A 21,987-nucleotide genomic window follows, 5' to 3' on the forward strand; every position below is an offset into this window, starting at 1 on the left:
GGAAACAATATTTTTTATTGTCAGAAAAATACGTCCCCACGAGCTGCAAAGAAATAATAAGACGCTCGTGACGAGCTGGCTGATCCATGAAAACGTTAAACAACAATGAATGGCGACGTTCCGGAACGTTCCTAGCTCCTGGCGCCGTGGCCCGTTTGTCGTTCCGGAACGTCCGTAGCAGCGAACGTGTTAATCTACACTAACTTAGAGGCAGATAAATTAAATTAATCTGCCCCATAAGTTGTCTGACAACTGGCCTCCAGTAAACACCGCCTATAGGTTTGGTCTTAGCCTAAGCGGTGTTTAGGCGGTGCTAGGCCTAGGGGATGCTGCCTAGGTTAAGTTATCTGTTATTAAGAAAACTTGTCTCTCTTTCATTCCAAAAATGTGATTAGACATAACAAACTTACATCAAGACTTTGTAAAAATACAGTCATAAAAGTATAGTATAATAAGCCTAGCTGTGTTTAATTGTTCCTACATCAGAATTCATTAAACTTATTTTTATCAAGGCTGGAGATTTTACTCGAGAATTGATATTGGATAACAAATCTGTTGCCTGCTTTAGGGCTAGAAGACAATTGGAAATCAATGAGTAGAACGATTTTCCTTACCAGATAAGTTTCTAATTCATAAATTTTGATATCAGTTATAATTTGGTACAAGATTAACATGAGTTGAATTAAGATAACATGACATAGGTAACTTAGGCTAGGAATTATAATATTTTTCCAGTTTAAAAAAAGATATAAAATAAATAAAAACACGCTAATGAGGTAATATAGGCACGGCAGCACACAAATAACTTAAACTTACACAGTTACACTCAAGACTCAAAATTTAAAACCAAAACACTAAACACTTAAACAAAACAAAACCAAAACCCAAAACAAACAATAAAAATAAACATAATCACAAAACAAACATTCAAATAGTTCAAACTTTTCTGTTTTCTTATTCTGCTGAAACAAAACAGCTGGGGGGATGACAAGAAAGCACTTTTTTGGGTTGTTCTGCGTAGATAGTTAAAATAAAAAAAAATACCCCCGCCGCAGCAAACCTGCAGACTAAGCGAATTTCCATTTGCCTGATTGGATTTACACTAAAATGTCTCCTTAAAAATATCAAATTTATTCCCTATTTAAATAGAATCAGTTTAACACATACTTAGGTTTGCTGCAACAGGGAGGGTAAAAGTGTTTTTTTATGTAAAATGTTAATAGTTAGTAAGAAATTAAAACATTTTCCAAATTTGGGCGAAATATGTTAATAAACAAGCAAATTAGAACAGTTTACTTATTCTCCATAAGAATAATATGGGAATTTTAAATTAACAATTTCTCCGTAACTATTAGGCGCATTATAACGCTTCAATATACTAAATTATTTGTTTTTTTAGGCTCTACAAAATAGTTTGGAAAGAAATTACAAAATTTTATGTTTTTTGGGTCAAAAATTGGAAAAACCCATTTTTACCCCATAAAAGCCCCCATAAACCCCCGTTCCCATGGTCCGATCATGCTGGTTCGCGAACTCGTTCGAATAAACGTAGGTTTACACGTTTGTACCAAATTTCATCAAAATCGGATCATTTTTGCTCGAGTTATCGCGCTAACGGACACATATATATATATATATATAAATATATATATATATATATATATATATATATATATATATATGAATTTGAACGGATGGTGTTTTTGGCCTCTAGGGACCTCAAAACGAAAAAAAAAATCGGTCCCGTGTCCAGGTCTTACCATGAGTACTACGGTAATAGCTTATTCCCTATATGGGAAATTCGCTAAAAACTTACATACAACCATAACTCCCATCAAAAGTTGAATAAATTCCTCACTGATAGCCAATGATTATGGTTTTGTAATTAATGTTTTTATGAATCTAAATTAATAATTTTATAATTTAATTACATGTATAACGGTAAGTTGTCTAATTCAAAAGTTTACATAAAAATGAGTTTCTTAAGTACGGCTTATGTTGAACTATAAAAAAAATAAAATAGTACTAGTAGGCTATATTCAAAGTGTATTAAAAAATCTGTTTTCTTGTCAAACTTAGTCAGCATTGTACAATATCTCTTCAGGTAATAAATCCACAGTTCCACACCCTTAAAATATCTCATATGCATATAAATGGTCTAAATGTAAAAAAGGAAATTTTATATGTAGTGACCACGGCCACCTTTAACTTCAGACCATGGCCCGTAACTTGTAGTTTATTATGAAATGGGCCTCTGGTAGAATTGACAACGTTGCAAGGAGTGTTGTCTACTGCCAGACGCCCCATTAGATAACATGGCAGATATGTGACACCAGCTCATCAATTCACTTATTATTCATTTAAATTTAAATTTATGAACATAAATTTAATAAAAACAAATAAAACATATAGAATTGAAAAACAAAACAATGTTTAAATTTAAAATCTATTTTTATACATTTAAAGTGGAGTAAAAATTGTTATAGCCCAGTAACCAAGCTTTCGTATTCTTAAAAACGTACGCATTACCATTAGCAGCCTCCAAAAAAAACAGCTTTTACAACCCTGCTATACTTTGCGACTTGCGATGTTGCCACTTCGAAGGCCGCGGCCTGGAGTTAAAGGTGGCCGTGGTAGTGACAGAAATATCAACAACATAATACTAAAAACGTGGAGTTAATGGTGGCCGTGACATATTGCATGGTTACTGTAATACTGTATTTTATTTATTTCATCAAGGTGGAAGGTGAATAGGGTGACTAACTGGCTATGATTAATATTCTAAAAATGTATTTTTTTTAATAATAATTATGTTTTCAAAGCCATGTTCAATCACTTACAGAGATCCAGACAGCAAGTGGTTGTTGTTGTTCAACACCACCTCTTGATCTTCATCTGGTTCAGAAGAACTTTTCATCTTTCTCTTCAAAGAGGGCCTTGAAATCTTCCATGAATAACCCCTTTGAAATCTTGGAGCTCTAAAAAATAAAAATAAATATTATCCTGATTTTGTATAATGTGTATAATTTGTGTTTTTGTAGTACACGTGGAATAAACAACGATCAAAATCTCTTTCTATAATGGTTCCAAGTGTGTTATCATTTTCATAAAAAAACATAAATTTTAACATATTACTTAAAAAACATGCTAAAAATAATATTTTGTATCTAGATTTTGCTGGTAATTTATAATTATTTGCTTGTCGTGAAGTAAATGCCTGCATGAATCTGTTGTATCTTATAACTTATTGATAAGTTAAACAAAAATAATAGCATAGACTAAAGTTTTATCTATGACTAGCAGTGTGCCCGTTCTACGCACGGGGATCTTATCATAGTCAGTTAAAACCTTCTTATATAAAGCACAGCAGTTGGTTTGCATACTTTCAGATATGCTGACAAAACTATTCCTTCGCAAATACAGTATCTGACAGTTTCAAGCCAAAACTAATGCTTCGCGATTAAATGTCACCCGGATCTTGTTGGTCCATATGTTATATCCAATGATTAAACTAAATAAACGGTATCAGCATTCTGACACATACTTTCTCCCATAAGTTTGTCAACAACCTTTATCAAGCGGTGAGAGTAAATATACGGAAATGGAATTTGTACAATTTTGTTCAGAATTAAAAGGACTATAACATAATGGTTAAAAGTATTTAAGGTACTACCTCAACCTCTTAATTTAACACTTTATTCGGGTTGACATTTTCATTATCAAGGCGCTCTTGTCCTTTCCGTGAAACATTGAGAAACAAGGACATTAATGCGTTACCATCATACATACACACAAAAATACCGAACTTAATTAGGGAATCTGCTACGCTTTAAGCATAAAAAGGTACATATAAAATTAGTACTTGAAATCTTTGTTAATGCCATAAAATTTGATCATAACAATTTATATTTGCTTGGACCGGAGATGACTCGAAATTCTGTCGAAATGCTATCTGAATCGGTTTGCTATATGAAATGAAGTACAGTAGGCCTACTATAGACGATTTAGATTGGTAATTTGTAATAAAAATTACCGAAATAGGCCACGAACTATTGATACATAAACAACGTTCAAAGTGTTTGAACAATTCATGATGGTTTGCTGAATAAATGTTTTACTAAAATGCGTTATAGTTTTCTTAGCATAACATTTTGGAATCCATACAGAAAAAGCAAAAATTATACAGTTAAGACATCAATTAAATTGAATAGGCCTACGCCTGTAATAAATAAGGTGCAACACCAACGATAACTAATTTGTAAATTACTGTGATGTGTTGGTACGTAAAAATGATTCTTGCTGCTACTAAAGGTTAAAAGGAAAAGAACCAGTACCGTACCAAAAACCAACGTTTACAGTTAAGAACTGTAGTACAGCCGACCAATTATATGCGTTAATCAAGGTTATTGATCTCTTGGTTTTGGATTTTCTCGTAAAAAGTTATCGGCAATCAAAGTTATTTCCCATTAATTGCTTTATTTGTACACAACTCTTAATGTAAACTTATCGGTGTCAGTTTGAAAAAAACCTTATACAACATAACTTTCTGTTATTTAATAGATTACGTATTCTCTAAACAATGGTTGCTGGTATATATATTAACATTATAAGGAAATGTGACAAAAATCACACAACGTTGGGTTTTTGGACGTTTATAATTTTATTTCTTAAGTACCTAGGTAGGCCGTGTATTCTATGGAAAAGTACCGGTATCAAGGATCGTTGTCGAAAGGGTTGTTATAAATAATTGGGTAAGCATACGTACCACACGTACCCAAGAGAAGGGCTATGGGCCTATTGGCTGTATGGTCCAGCGATTGCATCGGTGAGTAGGAACTATTGACTTTATATAGTCAATGGTAGGAACAGAAAGTGACACATTGGAAAATCGAGTTCAGCATCATCCGTAAACCTCTGTTACAATCACCCACTGCAGTTGTAATTTTTTGCTTTACACTTTACACAACCGCCATTGAAGAGCCGTCAATGAGTGGAACATGGTTTCTAAGCTATTGGCGACGGTCATTAGTAAATTTAAGTTTCCCAGCCGTATACAACACTGATTCAATCTTGATTCAATGTCTTCTTTCTGGTTATCAAAACTCCAATACAATTTTATACACATATTTCTGGTTCCTGACCTGGATGATGCCTAGTTATTTAATTTACGGTTACACTATATTATTCCACTTGCGATTAATTAAATCCTTTATGTAATAAAAACGTTTTTAATCTCACTTGGATGGGATTTGCCTTCAAAACGTGATCGGAAATGGTTGTGGTGTTTGTAAACAACATTTGTAAACATTTCAGTGACAGCTAGAAAAATAATCTTGATCCGAACAGCTGTTCGTTGTTTCATAGATGATTATGTGATACAAATTAGAAGAAAACTTGACAAAAATCGCACAAAACTGCATTTTTGAACGGCCGTAATTTTAATTACAAAGTAGTGAGACCATATTTTAATGGCTAAAGACACTCTCGCCAATCCAGTGAATACATTAAAATGACTTGGGTCTTGATAGGTACTCTCGTTTTCCTGGAGAAGATTGCGTAAAATGCCATCTTGAGTGTGTCAGACAGACAGACAGACAGACAGACAGACAGAAATTTAGATGAGACTTGTTTCGGCTTCTTTAATGTATAAAACGTAAAAATAACCTAAAAATGTATGATTCTGAGCAATGTACAGACAAAACTCTAATTTTATTTATATAGATAATAGTTAAAATTTCCTAAGCTACACAGTTTCTGACATACTATAGGCCACATAGGCTAATTTATAAATTGTGGTATAAGCAGTGTTATCAACAAACATTACTTACTTCAATGGAACTGAACAACTGAACATGAAAAATAGTCATATGATGAACAATGACATTGGATGATCTTTGAATACAACACGTTATTGTTTCCAGGTAGGATAAGTAAGTGCAATATCAAGTATACACTTGGTAAAAAACTGCTACCGGTATTAAATTCAGAGAAGCCTTAATAGGAAATCTGATAATTATTTACCGTGTATGTAGATTGATTGGATGAAGGAAAAGTGATGGCTATGATGTGACTAAAAAGCGGCTAAAGTTATATACACTTGGATTCTACTATAAACCCCTTACTGATACAGCAAGTCAAACCTTGGGTTAATCGGCGGTGCGGAGAGGTGGACTTCTACCTCACCCAATTTCTGACGGGTCACGGCTTTTTCCGGCCGTACCTGTTCAGGATGGGCAAAGCCGTGTCACCCGATTGCATGTACTGCCCAGGCATTCCCGATGACGTGAAATACACCTTTTCCCACTGCCAGCGTTGGGAAAGGCCCCGCCTGGTGGCTCAACAGTCAGTAGGACTGCTGTCGGTGGACACGGTCATACCGATGATGACGGAGGGTGAGGACAATTGGACCTGTGTGTCACATTACATCCAGGGTATTCTCCGTGCCAAGAAGCTCGACCTTGACCGGGATGCGGCGTAGGTAATAAAGTATCTAAATGCAAGAAATGGTGAGAGCCCTGAGGTCACATGTTGGCCTGACTTGAAGTAATGTGACAAAAAATTCCAGGTCTGTGTCCAACAGTTTAGAGGGGTTTTTTTAGTGAGTAGTCTGTGATAAATTCAGGAGTCTCACACTACAGGCTGGCTACATGTGTGCGTAACAGCATTTTCACTCCTCTCCCAAAAAAAAAAATAAAATAAAAAAAAAATAAAAAACTATAAACCCCTTGGCCACAAAAAACTGTCTGCCAAAGAAAATACACACTTACAAGGGAAGCTGTTCCTTCTTCTGCATATTAGAGGCCGGCGAACTTCTGCGAACCTGCGGCCCCTGAGGATTCAAATTATTGATGGTCAAATTTGGAGGTTTCAACAATCCACTGCCCTGGGACGACTGCAAAATATCCAAACTTCGGTTAACACCAACAGCCTGATTAAAACTTATTTCAATTAAACATATACAACACGTAATCATAAGAATGCCTACTTGTATATAGGCATTGTTCGAAGTATATCTCAGAGGCATCCATATTCGAGTGATGATTGGAATACTTTAAGCATCTCTGGACGACCTTATTGCTGAGCTGTATTTGAGCACTGTGATGCATCCAACAAGCTAAGTAGTTGGAAATAATTACTCTTGTCAACAATTTTAGTCTCCATCTTTGGCAATAGTCAATAGTTAGTTGTTCAAAATTTCCTTATAGCCTCCCAAAGCATCTTTCATTAGGTATTACGACAACTTATAAAATGTTTAGTTACTGTTTTTGTTGAATATTTCTTTCCTGAAAGGGGCTTGAGCTGTTTATAATCTAACTGGCAAAAAAGATGAAAACTTCATAATTTAGGTCTAGCTTGATTCCAGATTTTTAATATGTTTGTCAAGTTGAAAACTCACAATAGAGCAGTCAATTGAGTCTATGGACAATGAGCTAGAATACAGTGCAATAGCTGATTGTAGCCTGTTGTTGAACTCCCTCTGAGAATGGCCTATAGTCGTGTTTGGAGAGTCTTGAGGAGTTGCTGCTGTATGTGTGATGATGGGCATTGCACTAGCAACTCCACTAGAAGCTCCCAGCATCTGACTCTCTGGAAACACACAGAACTTGATACAATATTTGATTAAACATAACTAAATTTCTTACAGATTTATGATCCTTATACTTGCTGTTGTACCCGTGCTTTGCAACGGGAAGAGGACACTAAATATAAACAATTTAATTTTTACAATTGTTGCATATAATAATTACACATCCGCCAAAGCTTTTAGAAACAAAATTCAACTTTTTTGGCCTTAATAGAAACGTTTAAGTTATGAATTTTAAATCTAGTAAGTAGTGGATACCACAATTTTTGGTTTTGATTAATTTTAAATCTTGTGTAGGCTGATATGAGAAAACCTGACCAAATCTTCGAATAAAACTTTCACATACGATTTACCTTCATCTTCCTTAATTACATATCTTTTTATTTATAATTGACATTTTAAATTTCAATTTAGAAGATGCAAAAATACGAATTATTAAATTTAAATGGGGATTTTTTTAAATTTCACTCTTCTTTATATTAAATCACAAATCCTTCCATCTTCAGTTTCCTCAATCATTAGCAAAACTAAGTCAGTTGTTATAAACTTTAGAAATATTGTTGTGCCTTATCAATACAGTCTTTTGAAATATTAAAGAAACTATATCTATAATATACACAAATTTAAACAAATAATTTAGCATTAAAGACAACGGACAAAACTAATATGATTATCAAAGTGTCGAGGACTAAAAAATGTTAAAGCAAATACAGTATTTGTTTCATTGCATCTCTGATTTGATTCTACTCTACAAAAATATCAACAAACAACTTAATATAAAAACCAGTTCTCTTAATCAGTTCCATCATCATTGCCTTTAAATTTTCTTACTTACCATTAAGTAAACATAGTAACAGATATTTAATTGATTTTATAAACAAAAGAACACTCTGTACTACTTAGTTTTATGATATTTTCCTTAGTTTAATTTAATCAGTGGTGTGGCAAAACACAAATAATAAATTTATCAAATAAATTAAATGTGAACTGAAAGCTATGTTAAGATAAAATAAGAGTATTTTGTATTACCATTCGATAATTTAATATAGTTACACATATAAAACAGATTTTAGAACACAAAAATCAATGACGTACAATTTAGTTATTGATGATATTCTTTAGTTTAATTTAAGCATAGGTTTATAAAAACACAATAACTAAATTTACCTAAATATACAAATAAAAAACAATGTGATGTGCAAGTTATGTTAAGTTAATCTAACACATGTTAAGCAGTTCGAATTTAAAGTAGCCTCCAAATTCATACAAAACATCTATACATTGTAATTGTCATACTGTTTCCATGAAAACATATCAATAACATAATTTTCATAACTGAGACGCTTTAAAAAATCCAAAGCAGAGAGCTGGAGTTGATACAGCAACGGTTATAGAATCTTTTTTTTCTATAATCATTGACAGTTTTAGAATAAATAATCCATGATAAACGTTAGATAGATTAAAAAAAACTTATCTCATAGTTATGGAATATATTATATTTAACTTCTTTGTATCAGCTGTCTGAAATTGTGAAATATGCAATTTAGAATTTCTTCTTGTTTACATTGAAATGTCAAAGCAAATGTAAACAATAATTATTAGTGTTCTAATCGCAGCCATGGAGACCAATCAATATTTACTTTTAAAATCCTCACCTCAGAACTGTTAAAGCCAAAGGGGCAAAGCCTACGGCCAGTATTGAAATGTGAATAGTCCTATAATGGTCCTTGGTATGTTAGCTATATTTTTGTAAAATTTAAGCCCAGTTGGTTCAGTTTTTGCACCTATTAGTAACACACATACAGACAGACACCATTAGATTTTTATATAATAGTATATATATAGATATAGATAAACCAGATGATTCTGATTTAAGTTGTGGGAGTTTCTTTTGGACTTAGCAAAGATGTATAAAACAGTTTTTAAACTTTACCCTACAATAGAAGAGAGACCTTTAGTAATTGTCGGCATATTCAAAATTTTCACAATCATGAAATACAAATTGAAATATTTTTTAGATGTTGTCAATAAGGTGGAAAGCCTACTTGCAGATAGCTTCCTCTAATACAAGGCCGCAGTGAGACAAAGTGGCAACGTTGCAGACCCGGCCTGATAAACCGCTGTTATTCATAGCACTAATTCATAATGGAGCGTCTGCAGAATGTTTATGTTTACACCTTTGTTATTAACATATCAATAAAAACAGCCCGGTGCGACATTGCCAAACACCAACGACAGACTATAGCACTGTACAATACATTATAATAATATTGGCAATTGGGTTATTTTACCTCTCCAACATTACATTGTAACTTACCTTTTTGTATATTGCACTTTGCTTCACACTGCCCATTGTTCTGTTTCCGTTTCTGTTTCCAGCAGTTCTCCTTTTCCCTGTGCCCATTGTCCTTTGACTTTCTAGTATGTTCCGTATCCCACTCGTTTTTGTATTCCTAAAGAAACAAACTTTTAAATAACGAAACTAAAATATCGAAACCACATCATCAATAAGAGTAACATTTTAATACATGTAACATGTTAATCAGCACTTGGAGCTTAGTAATACAAATTTGATTTCGAACCCCATAGCAGTCTTGTGAAGGTGTAAAGTCATTAGTCTATAGCATGAGAACTAGTAGCATCCATAAAACCTACCATTGCGGTATAGCATTATTGTGAATAATGGCAATTTCGTATTATAGTGTAAGATTAATCAATAATGTATTATGAAAACCCATTGGTAGTTTTATTTCACAGGCTATGGATGGGTTGACAGTAGAATTTCCGAGAATATAGCAAAAGATTATACAAGATACAGTACATTTAAATCAATGTAAAGCAGAAAGGGTAACCCACGTCAAATTAAAATTTCAAGTATTAGTTATTTTAATAAGGAATACAGACAGTCTTCAAATTCCTCTAGTTAACTGCACACACAACTAAACTAACTTGTACTATACAAGCTACACTACAATCATGGAAGCAAAACTGGTAACTGAACATGTGACCTAAATTGAAAATAAAAGAATAAAACTATACAAAAGATATGGATAGAATTAATATCACCACATGTACTATGACCCGGGAAGTGTGATGTGTCACAGATTATACATTATGACACATATAGTGTATCATGAAATACATAGTGTAATCTGTGTATATTGGAAACTATCGCTCTCTAAGACGGAGCTGTAGCTGTACATCTCGTTGCTGTAGTGCTAAGCACTAAGTGCTTAGAACATTCTAAGTAGAATCAGTAAGAATGATACCATACAAAGGAGATGTAAAACATGGATGTAATCTTAAAGTGTACTGTGACTGTGACACTGATAGTATAATCTATGACTGACCTGTTGGAAACTGTCGCTCTCCGATGCAGAACAGGAGCTGTATATGTCGTCACTGTAGCACTCGGAGTACTTCCTGGCTGCAGCGGCGGCTTGAGCCTTAGCAAGCTCCCGTTGTTCACGTTCTCTCCTCTCGTTACGCTTGTAACAAGCGGCTTACGTTAGTACGTGTCAAGTTTGACGATGGATTACGTATGAACATAGACCATACATTTGCTAGACAACCAGCAGTACTGGACAATAATACATGGACAGAACTCTGTTAGATATCGTGATGAAGCTCAAATAGTGTTACCACCCTATGTGGCTGGATTGCAGCTCTATCAATGACATCTTTTGAGACGACTCTCACTCTTTAGAGAAAAATATTAACAATGTTATAGATTTATCAGATTTACACAACTTAATACAGTTATTGTGTCTATATTTACGAAGGAGAAACATAAAAAAAATTATCCTCGCCATGAATGCAAGGGGCCACATTCACTTTTCATCAGTACTGGCGTTCTCCTCGTCGATTACTGCTTATCTGTTCCCCCTACTTCATACGGCCTTGCATGAATAGTGTATACAACCAACGTTTTTAGGCATGTATTTTTATCAGAACTAACCTCATTCATTGTCTAACTAATAATGTGTTTTTATTACATTATACTTGTAGTGAGATGTTTTAATTTCTTAATTTTCACCTTAACTGTTCACCTAGTGTACATATTTATGTACAGTGGTTTGATTGAATGTTTTGTCCAAAGAGTATATAGCTGAGAATAAATATTACGAATTTTACCTCCGATGAGAATCCTTCCACCAAGATGGCGACCAGGAGGTTGAATAAGACGTAGTTCCCAAACGTCATCAACGCCACAAAATACAACGCTGCCCAGTGACTTGTTTTTTCCATACCGTTGAAGAGGACAACATTCCAATCCTCTTGGGTGAGAATCTATCATAAAAAATACATATAATCGGACCTGAATCTCAGCACTATTCACTTTGTACTGTATTGAATGTAAAATTTATTCGACAATGTCGTGAAGTTAATTTAGTTTTCCAAAATGTAATTTATTATAATCACCTTTAAATTTTACTACGTTAATGATCTCTATGTAATTGGGCTACCGGTGTTCAAAGTGAATCTATCATAAAATTATTGCCTTTTAGATCCCATAAATCAGCACTATGAATGTTAGGCAACATTCCAATCAGTAATTTACAATATGAGTTGTATGTGTTATACTGTTTTAGTACATCCATGATCCAGGATTACAATTCTGCTTATACTCTTCCAAAAATATGTACCGTACCTACTTATACTTTTGACTGTAATAATAAATAATTACTTGTGGATTGGAGCTATAATTACTTCATGCGTACAATTGTTTAATCTTACACCTAATGAAATCCAGCATACAAATGACACTGCAGCCTGAAGAAACCCGCCCATTACAACCAAGATATATACATCTTGGAAAAGGCATGTATTTAAATGAACCTTTCTCTTAACAATAACCCTTTTCCGTAATGATTAGTTATCAAAATTACGTACTTAAATCTGACTATTACAGAAAATTGACTTTGAACATGAACATATAAAGACTTATGTACTGCATAATTTGCAAGAAACACATTTTCAAATATATACATAATTTACACTATACCCACATAAGTAAGAGCAATCGTGTCATTCATTCAAAACTACAACTAGTTAAATTTAAATATAAAAACTTTAATAAGCCATGCACTAATTTTAAGGACCTAATTTCATGCATAGTACTTATCTGATAAACATACCTTCCAGAATGCTTTCACAATATTACATAAAACCGTGTATGTACACAATAATTACATTATGGAAGTGTTCAATGTTTTTCTTTATGAGTGCTGTCATGTAACATTTTACAAATGACAAAATAGTGTACAATAAGCTAACTTAATAGATGTGAAGGTAAATCTATCAGTATCCTCAATTGATTTTTTAGAAAAAAATTAAAGATAAAGGAATATTAGATAATTTGTTAGATTGTGTTTAAAAATATTACGATAATGTATAACTTATTTACAAAATTGAATGAAACAGCCTTTCACATCAAATACAGTATATTTATAAGTGCATGTATTTATCTTATGCATGTGGTAAACTTACCAAAAGTTTGGCCATATTTTGATGGATCAATCAATATATATTCATTTATTATTATCGTGTGTACGGACAACTATCGGAACATTGCAAGTGAAAATAACATACGTTAAAGTATTCAATGTACACTTAATACGGATTTAGCAAGAAATGTAGAAATGGTTATAACTGCTGACATATACAGGGTGATTGATGTAAGTGTGCCAGCCGTTTTATTCGAAAACCATAAGAGATACAAAAAAAGTTAAATGGTAAGTGCCTTGAATTTTTTATTAAAAAAATTGTAGTCAAGTCGAAAAAATTATTTTAGCCACAATTTTTCCAATATGGCCACTAACTTTGATTTTTCTTATGGAACACCCTGTAATTTATGATGTATTCCGGGAGAAAATGTAATTTTAAGACGATTTTATTCTTGTGATTTTTTTTCCATAAACCTAACCGTTTCAAAGATAATAATGGCTAAAGTTTTGAAATTTCGGCATGAGAAAGAGTTTTTAAATAAAGGCCTAAGCAAGCATGCCAGCTGTTTTATTCGAAAAATATTCGAAATTTCACAACTTAAACCATTATTTATCTTTGAAACGGTTAGGTTTATGAAAAAAATTACAAGAATAAAATCGTCTTAAAATTACATTTTCTACCATAACACATCATAAAATACGTTCCATAAGAAAAATCAAAGTTGGTGGCCATTTTGGAAAATGGCGGCTAAAATATTTTTTTAGACTTGACTGCAATTTTTTAAATAAAAAATCCAAGGCACTTACCATTTAACTTTTTTTGATATCTCTTATGGTTTTCGAATAAAACGGCTGGCACACTTATATCAATCACCATGTATAATATAGTTTTAGGATGAAATAAATTTGTTGATTATAATTAAAGTAGTATATTTCTAAGTACTAGTACATATTCTTTCTTTTGTTTCGGTATCTATTAGCAAAAATATTTAAATAATAATCTAAATATATATATATAATGAAGTTAGCAATAATGAACTTCACAAAGTTAATTGATATTTAGTACGCTCAGTATAAACAATAAACAACGAATCCATAAAATTCACAAAATATGTTCATGCATCAAATCTTATTACATTGATAGGCACTGTACATTTTTAAGACCGAAAATATGCATGTAATAATCAAATTTTCTGATGCTATGCACTTCACACAATTATCAACATGTGATGTCACAAGTCACGTGACTTATCATCCGTTGGACCAAACTCCGGGCAAGTCTACTGTGAGGAGTAAGATGTAGAGAGAAAGTGTAGAGTGGGAAGTGTCGACTTACCTGAAACACTGTCACGGTGGCCCAAAGGACATTGTTAAAATGCTTTCTGTCACAGACACATTTTGGATCTTTGTTGACGATTTCCTCACAGCTGCATTCTCTCGATCCGTCGCTGAGCATGCAAAACTTACCGCCAAACAGATACATCCCTAAAATACTGGAACAGAACCCAAAAAAATATTGCTAGCCGGGGGCCTCTTTGTTCTTATTACACTTTTTGAGTCGTCTGTTTATTAGATTTTAACTGTCGTTTTTTTAAGCCATTGTTTATTCATGTGTTTTGTTGCGTGGTATTTATTTATATTACCCTAAGTATTAGTGGTATTAGTTTATCTTTAAAAATATATGTCATATATTGTTATGAAGAAAGACAAACCCTTTTAGAGGTGGCTTACGGAATATAAATTTGTCTTTTAAATTGAAATACTGTTATGAGTTTTTTGTCCTCCATTAAAGTTATATGCCATTTAAAAGACTTTAAATTGAAAATAAAAATACGGAAAAATAACATCAAAAGTATGCATACAAATTAAAGTGTTTTATATGTGGATCGTATTCAAATTATAGTTTCAAAATAATTAATCATAAAATAATCAATAGTCTCATAAATGTTTTTGTCAAATGTAATAAAATTGAAGGATACATTGGGGTTGTACAATCAAATATTTTATAAGACAATATTTGAAACTGATCTTTTAAAATATGGTTTAGCTCGATTGGTTTGAAATTATAGGAAAACATGTTTTTTATAGAATTATTATGTTATTGTGTCCGTATACCCTAATTAACAATTTAACATCAATTATATTTTATTATTAGTAAATTAAAATAGTTTCTTGACAATCACGAATGGAAAATTAAATAAAACAAAAATACGGCTTGCCCTTTATTAATTTTAAGCTACTGAAACAGTTTAATGTTTTAAATACAACCGTTTGTTAACAGGTCTGAAGTAAATTTTATTTTAAGAAGCAATATGGGTTCCGTATTTTTTCCCTTATTTGGGTTCATCAACTTGCATGCAACGGTGTGATCCCCCATACGATAAATGTGTTCATTTGAATAACATGTAATATACATATTTGTTTTTTTTTTTACAAAAATAAAAGGGTTTTTTAAAATATTTTGCAGATACGTTTTAGAATAAAAAAAATCATGAATTGTTTGTTTGTTAAAATATGTTGTCGTTTATAAAGTACAATTTTTAACATTCAACTTATATGATTTTTAAACATATGTTTTAGTTTAACAATTTTTGTGAATATTCTGGGGTTTATTTATTAGTCAACAGCGGACTTTAAAATTGTGCTTTAACAAAAATATGATACACTGTACAATGCCTTTACATGTTTTACAGCAATAAACAAGTACCAACACATAGAGTAGACCAGTGCAAAATATAGGACCAGTAGAGAAAAGCCAAAGCGTGAAGAGGCAAAGCTAAAAAGCAAAGCCGATCAGCATTTCAAGCACCAGTTAAACAATACAGACAGTATTATTTATGATAAAACCTTAAGAGGAATAATAGTTAAATATTTCCTCTTTTTGGTTCATCAGATTTGGTACTGTCTGTAACAATTTTTAAACTTTTCATATTGATTTCAACTTAAATCAATTATCTTTAGACTTTGTAAACACTTTTTAATAATTACAAAAAATAGAATAAAGCTATTTGAAATCCAAACGTGATCCTTAATGTTACAGTAAATAAAATTTAGTTTTTTTCACTCAAAATAGTTCTAAATGCCACGGTAAGTATTCATTTAAGAAAAAAATCTTTTTAGTACGTATAAGCACTTAGTGGCTGTTAAAATGTAACTAAACAGTTTCATAAAATTGCTTTATGGTAATCCTACTATTTTTAGACACTAACGATAGATTGTGAAAGTAATCAATGATAACATATCTGGAAAGAAAATTAGAGTTATTAGATAGTGTAAACCTATATTAAACTAGGTTACTGAATCAAGGTAGTGTAATAAAAAAATTATGTGTTAGTATACCTCCTTGAAAGGTATTGAAGCCAAATAATATACAGTAGCAGATCCTTTAAATCCTTCAACTTCAACTCCTCTATGTGTAAAATCCGTAAAGTATTGAAATATATTTTTTTACACACAGCGTTTTGTTGTCTATTTATAATCCCTTTTTAAAGGATTTGAAGTAAAATATCTACTATATAATTGATCAGTGGCAATATATTTGAGCATTACTTTTCAAGAATAAAGCACATTATTTTTATTTTTTATATATTAAAATGTTATATACCATTCCGCAGGTAAATGTTGGAAACAAATAAAAAATGTTGGCTAGGTAAATAATTGTCCGTTACCATTCCTTTACCCATTGAAATTTAGATAGCACTGTAATGCAAGATGCCATTTAACCTTCTATTTAGGTAAAATTTTCAATCGATCAACACTAATTTTGGTCAACGTACGCAATGTATATTACTACTAAAACACATAAAAATAGACTTACCTTGAAAATATTGAAGTTATATTACAGATTTATGTCATACATAACTTGAAACTACACAGTTTCATTCCAGAGACAGTATCTTAACATTTTACGTTTCAACATAATTGACATAGTCTTCTTTCCAGATATGTTCCACAGACATTGTTCTAATCTAAATCTTAGCCTACACTACAAGCTGTAGCCAAAGGTTTCAAGCGATGAAAAGGAAGGAAGGAAAGGTAAAAAGGTTTCTCGTTTCTTTGAGAGTTTTTTTGTTTTAATTTAGGTTTGTTATAAGTTTTAACATCGGCTAAGATTGCAAGTATGGATTATGGTTAGTTTAGAAATTTGAAAGAGGAAACTAAATTAGTTTAAGCTCTAAAATCTACTTCCTATCAAAGCACTAACTACGCAATTTAAAAAGTTAAAATTAGGTAAAAAGTGACAGTGATGACGATAACGTGTTATGCATGCAGTGAGGTTAGTCAAACTTATTATCTAATCGTCATTAGGGTTGTTAAAATATTTTAAAGTGTTTCAATTCGAAATAGTTTAGCAACAAAATTGATTTAGTGATATAATCAAAACTACCACTAAACTATCTTAAAAAAATGAACAACAATATTTAGCTACGCTTACAAGTATAATTAATTTTGATTCCTATATATTTTTTCATTTTACAAATAGATTTATAATATTACCATATTACTATTTATAAAATTACTCATCCACCATACGTACAAAGTATGAACTAAGAAGAACTAGCACATGGGACTTTGATTTGATAAAAGGTAGGTATAACGAAATCAGATTGATGTGTTTTCTAAGTTAACTCAGGCTGAGAAAATACAGATTGCAAATAAAATGTATCACACAATTTTTAGCTAGTTTTTATTAATCTGTATCTAATCTTTATCTTTTTTCATGTTTATTGTTTTAATCTCAATAAAAACGATTTACAAGGTATACTATTTTACTCACGAAACTGATTAGGATAAACATTATTAGAATGCAAGAAACAAAAAAAACCTTTTAAGAGGTGTTAAATATAAAATATAATGAAAATGAAAACATGGAAATAAATTTCAACAACGATAATGTATAAGAATAGACATGCTAAAACTTTTTCATGTATAAAAAAATGTATTTAATTTTTACTATTGCAAGACTAAAGGTAAAAATATAAAAATATTATATTGTATTAATAATGCATAAAAATAGGTATATTTTGTTACCTGTGCTCTTTAAATAGTTACACATGCACATGCAAAATCAGCCAAATAGTATTATTTCAAAATGCAAAATATACAAAATTGCCATGATTGTTTGATTGATTTAAAAAAGCAGCATTAAAGAACCAGTCAAAGCAAAATCAAGCGTAAGCGAGCATGCAATGTTCAGTGTAAGCTCGACATAATATTGTAATAGCGTTCTGGGCGATTGCATAGTTTTGCGCTAATGCATAATGTGAGAGTTTATAATGTTTTATAGACAAAAGCATGTAAACTTGTTTAAGGTCAATAAACAAGCCACTTTAACATGCATGATTTAGGTTGGTAGGTTCATGGGGGTTTTAATACACGTTAATGTGCAGGGCCCCTAAATGTATAGTAATTTTAATTTTTAAGAAATATGATAAAAAAATAAATACATGGTGATTGTTATAAGTGTGCCAGCTGTTTTATTAGAAAGTTATAAAAGATATAATAAACACATAGTCCACTGTCAAATGTACACCCGTGTGCTCCTTGATGAGGCAGGTGTGGGAGTAGTCTTAATCTCTTCGTTTGACCTTTGAGAAATACAATTTCGATGGTGGCACTCTTGAAAATTGTGCGTTTGAACGCTGTGGGTAAAAAACAAAATGGCTGCAATTTAAAATGTTTAAAGTCAAATTCCATGAAAACCAGAGATTAAAACAAAATTTCGCACCTTATTATCGAAAGTCCTTTTTATTACAAATCGAATGACACTTTATTTGCGAAAATCGGATGATAAATAAAAAAGTTATGTTACTTTAATTATTAATAGTAATTATCAAAATGACAGTCATTTTGAAATGACAAAGTTAAATTCCATAGAAACTAGTGACAAAAAAAAATAATAAAAGTTACATAACTTTTTTATTTATTCTCCGATTTTCGCAAATAAAGTGACGTTCGATTTGTAATAAAAAGGACTTTACATATTGTGCTTCAAAGTTTTGTTTTAATTGCTGGTTTTCATGAAATTCGACTTTAAAATAATTTAATGGCCGCCATTTTGAAATTCGATGAGCCTGATCAAAGATTTTTTCGGAGAATGTTTATAGTTGTAGACTTAAAGTTTATACCAAGTTTCATAAAAATATCTCCAAGAGCTTTGGAGTTATGAATTATTTGCAAAAAATACAAAATGGCGGATTACGGCTAAACTAAGTCAAAATCGAAAAAATGTTATACAACATTTTCGACTTATTTTTGCATATAGAATTTGAATCTGCATAGCCCGTTACGCTTTACTGAAACACCCTTTATTACTTTTTGAAATATTTAACTGTCCTGGGGCATTATTATTTACCCTGATTAATTGTATTTATGAAAAATATAAAATTATGTTTTATGAAAGAATGGTTGATCCTACATAAAAACTTTAAGCATCTTTTTTGTGCAGATTTGAAATAGCTACATTTTGGTATCAACAATTCTTTCATAACCCTAAAAGTTACTGATATAAGTAAGAAAACAAGTTTGCGACGGCGGCCATTTTGTTTTTTTACCCACAGCGTTCAAACGCACAATTTTCAAGAGTGCCACCATCGAAATTGTATTTCTCCAAGGTCAAACGAAGAGATCAAGACTACTCCCACACCTGCCTCATCAAGGAGCACACGGGAGCCTGTATATGTACATTTGACAGGAGACTAACATGTCAAATGCCTTGGATTTTTTATAAAACAAACTTTTTTCCAGTTGAAAAATAATTTAAGCCTCCATTTTTCCAATATGGCCGCTAAATTGGATTTTTCTAAAGGAAGACCCTATAGTTAATGGTTTTTGTAGAAATGCAATTTAAACAAATGTTATTCTTGGCAATCTTTCTCTAAAGCTACTAGGTAGTTTATGAGTTACAGCGTGTTACAACTAAGGAAAATGACTTGCTGTGTACATTCTGCATAATGTAGCTCTCCTAAACGAGTACGTTTAGAGCAAAAATGCCATGAGTAAATAAGTCTTAAAATTGAATCTACATTCTAAAAAGACCATAAAATACATTAAAAGTATTAGTTTAGTCCTATTTTGTTCCCAGTTTTCCTATTTTCAAATTTGCTTCCATTTTTTAATAAATGGAATATTTTTTTATGTATTTTATGGTCTGTTTAGAATGTAGATGCAATTTTAAGAATTTATATAAATTGCATTTACATTTTAAAAAATTATAAAATATAGCGCCTTTCATAAGAAAAATCAATATGGCGGCAATATAGAAAAAATGTCAACTAATTATTTTTCAACTTGAACAAAATTGTTTAAATAAAAAATCCAAGGCAGTTATAATTAAACATTTTTTTATATCTCTTATAACTTTCGAATTAAACTGCTGGCACACTTATATCAATCACCATACATTATATAAAAGACTTTTAACCTCTTTCAACGAGACAAATAATTTCTCTCTATGAAAATATAAAATTATAAAAACTATAACTTAAATCTTTTTAATTGACATAATATTTAACATCTATCCATTTTTATACTGTTGAAATGACTGTATGATGTGATCGATGTAAGGAAAATAAGTGATTTTTACACATAAAAAATGTATGGTGGCAAGGGGGTTTGTTGTTAGACTATGTACAATGCTAAAAAAGTCTTATAATAATACCGTAATCAGTAATGTAATAAATTCATTTCAACTGTATTAATTACGAATATCGGTTTATGGTGTACAATACTAACAATCAAGTGCCATATTTTGAAAGATAATTTAAGACATATTTACATGGATAGAGTAGAAAACTAATAAATTAAGAAATTCTTTTGTTATTTTTCCTTTAGAAAAAAACAATTAATATATTCGTATCGCAATTTTTAATAACATATGTGGAATTTGATGCTAATTGGAATCAATGTTGAAGATTGTATTGATTATAGTGAGTACTATGACTATCCGTGGTACTATCCTGATAATTAGACCAATTCGTTAGTTACAAGGTAAATATTAATGTGGTTCGGATTCCACCATAAACTGTAGGTCCCTAAGTTGCCATTGGCTGTATGGGCAATTAATTAACAGTTGTGTCTAAGGAACATGTCGGTCTAAGTCAGTAACAAGACTACAAGAACGCCACTTATCTCAATTCATAGGCCTACTTAGCTTAAAATACCTACATAAGTATGGTCACCATTTCATAAAAAATATTAAAGTATTTTGTTATCATAGTTACTTGTTTCTAACATAGTGTAAGAAATTTCTTTTTTTATTACTGCATTTAGATGAAACTCGATACGCAGCAATTTAAATTTAAACTCAAATTTATCTTCAAACTTAATTTTAATGTAAAAAAAAATATCGTTGAAGGTTTTAGTTAAATTTGCACTTCTGTAAATGTTTTGCAAAATAACAAAACAATTTAAAATAAAATTATCGACAATTTTTTTCACAATTATTTTAACTGAAAGGCGTAGGAATAAATAATTTTTTTTTCATTGTTTGAATTATAATTACCTAAGAAAGAAATTAGTAAAACGTCTTTTTATAGTTAAGAAAAAAACAATAAAAGTATGCTAAGCATTATGTAGAAATTTAATTGATGATCATAGTACACACTGTTAAAAATGGATAGATGTAACAACTCCAGCATAAACTGTGTCTATAATTAAGTAATATAAAATTATGAACATAATGTAAGAAAAACATTCAGATAAATGAGGGATTAACCATATAAAGTGTGCTGACTTAAACCTTTTCTTACAGAGATGTGCTCTAGTAAAGGTAAAAACATAAATAAAACATATATTCACAAATATTGTTTATGTATGTTTGTAGTTTATTAAGGAATATATTTATTTTTAGGATAAAAAAATATTTGACCACTTCTTTTGATAACAATTAATGACATTGGATTTATTATATTTTATTAACTGGAAGTTCAACTTTTTAAATGTTTAAAAATCTAT

General features: G+C 31.2%; 1 protein-coding gene across 1 annotated transcript in view; it reads right to left on the bottom strand.

The window, feature by feature from the left end:
• LOC129000314 (voltage-dependent T-type calcium channel subunit alpha-1G-like) overlaps positions 1 to 21,987 on the bottom strand; it is a 167,071-nt gene that overhangs the window by 33,767 nt on the left and 111,317 nt on the right. The window contains exons 15-21 of the mRNA XM_054427276.1: positions 14,369 to 14,525; positions 11,720 to 11,875; positions 10,936 to 11,064; positions 9,903 to 10,038; positions 7,397 to 7,587; positions 6,768 to 6,892; positions 2,841 to 2,978 (exon numbers count right to left, since the gene is read on the bottom strand). Of these exons, the coding sequence (XP_054283251.1) occupies positions 2,841 to 2,978; positions 6,768 to 6,892; positions 7,397 to 7,587; positions 9,903 to 10,038; positions 10,936 to 11,064; positions 11,720 to 11,875; positions 14,369 to 14,525 (1,032 nt within the window). The remainder of the gene's footprint in view (positions 1 to 2,840; positions 2,979 to 6,767; positions 6,893 to 7,396; positions 7,588 to 9,902; positions 10,039 to 10,935; positions 11,065 to 11,719; positions 11,876 to 14,368; positions 14,526 to 21,987) is intronic.

This window comes from Macrosteles quadrilineatus, unplaced genomic scaffold (genome assembly GCF_028750875.1).
Source record: "Macrosteles quadrilineatus isolate MER2022 unplaced genomic scaffold, UCM_ALF_1.0 Scaffold_8__2_contigs__length_117827958, whole genome shotgun sequence".
Lineage (NCBI taxonomy): Eukaryota > Metazoa > Arthropoda > Insecta > Hemiptera > Cicadellidae > Macrosteles > Macrosteles quadrilineatus.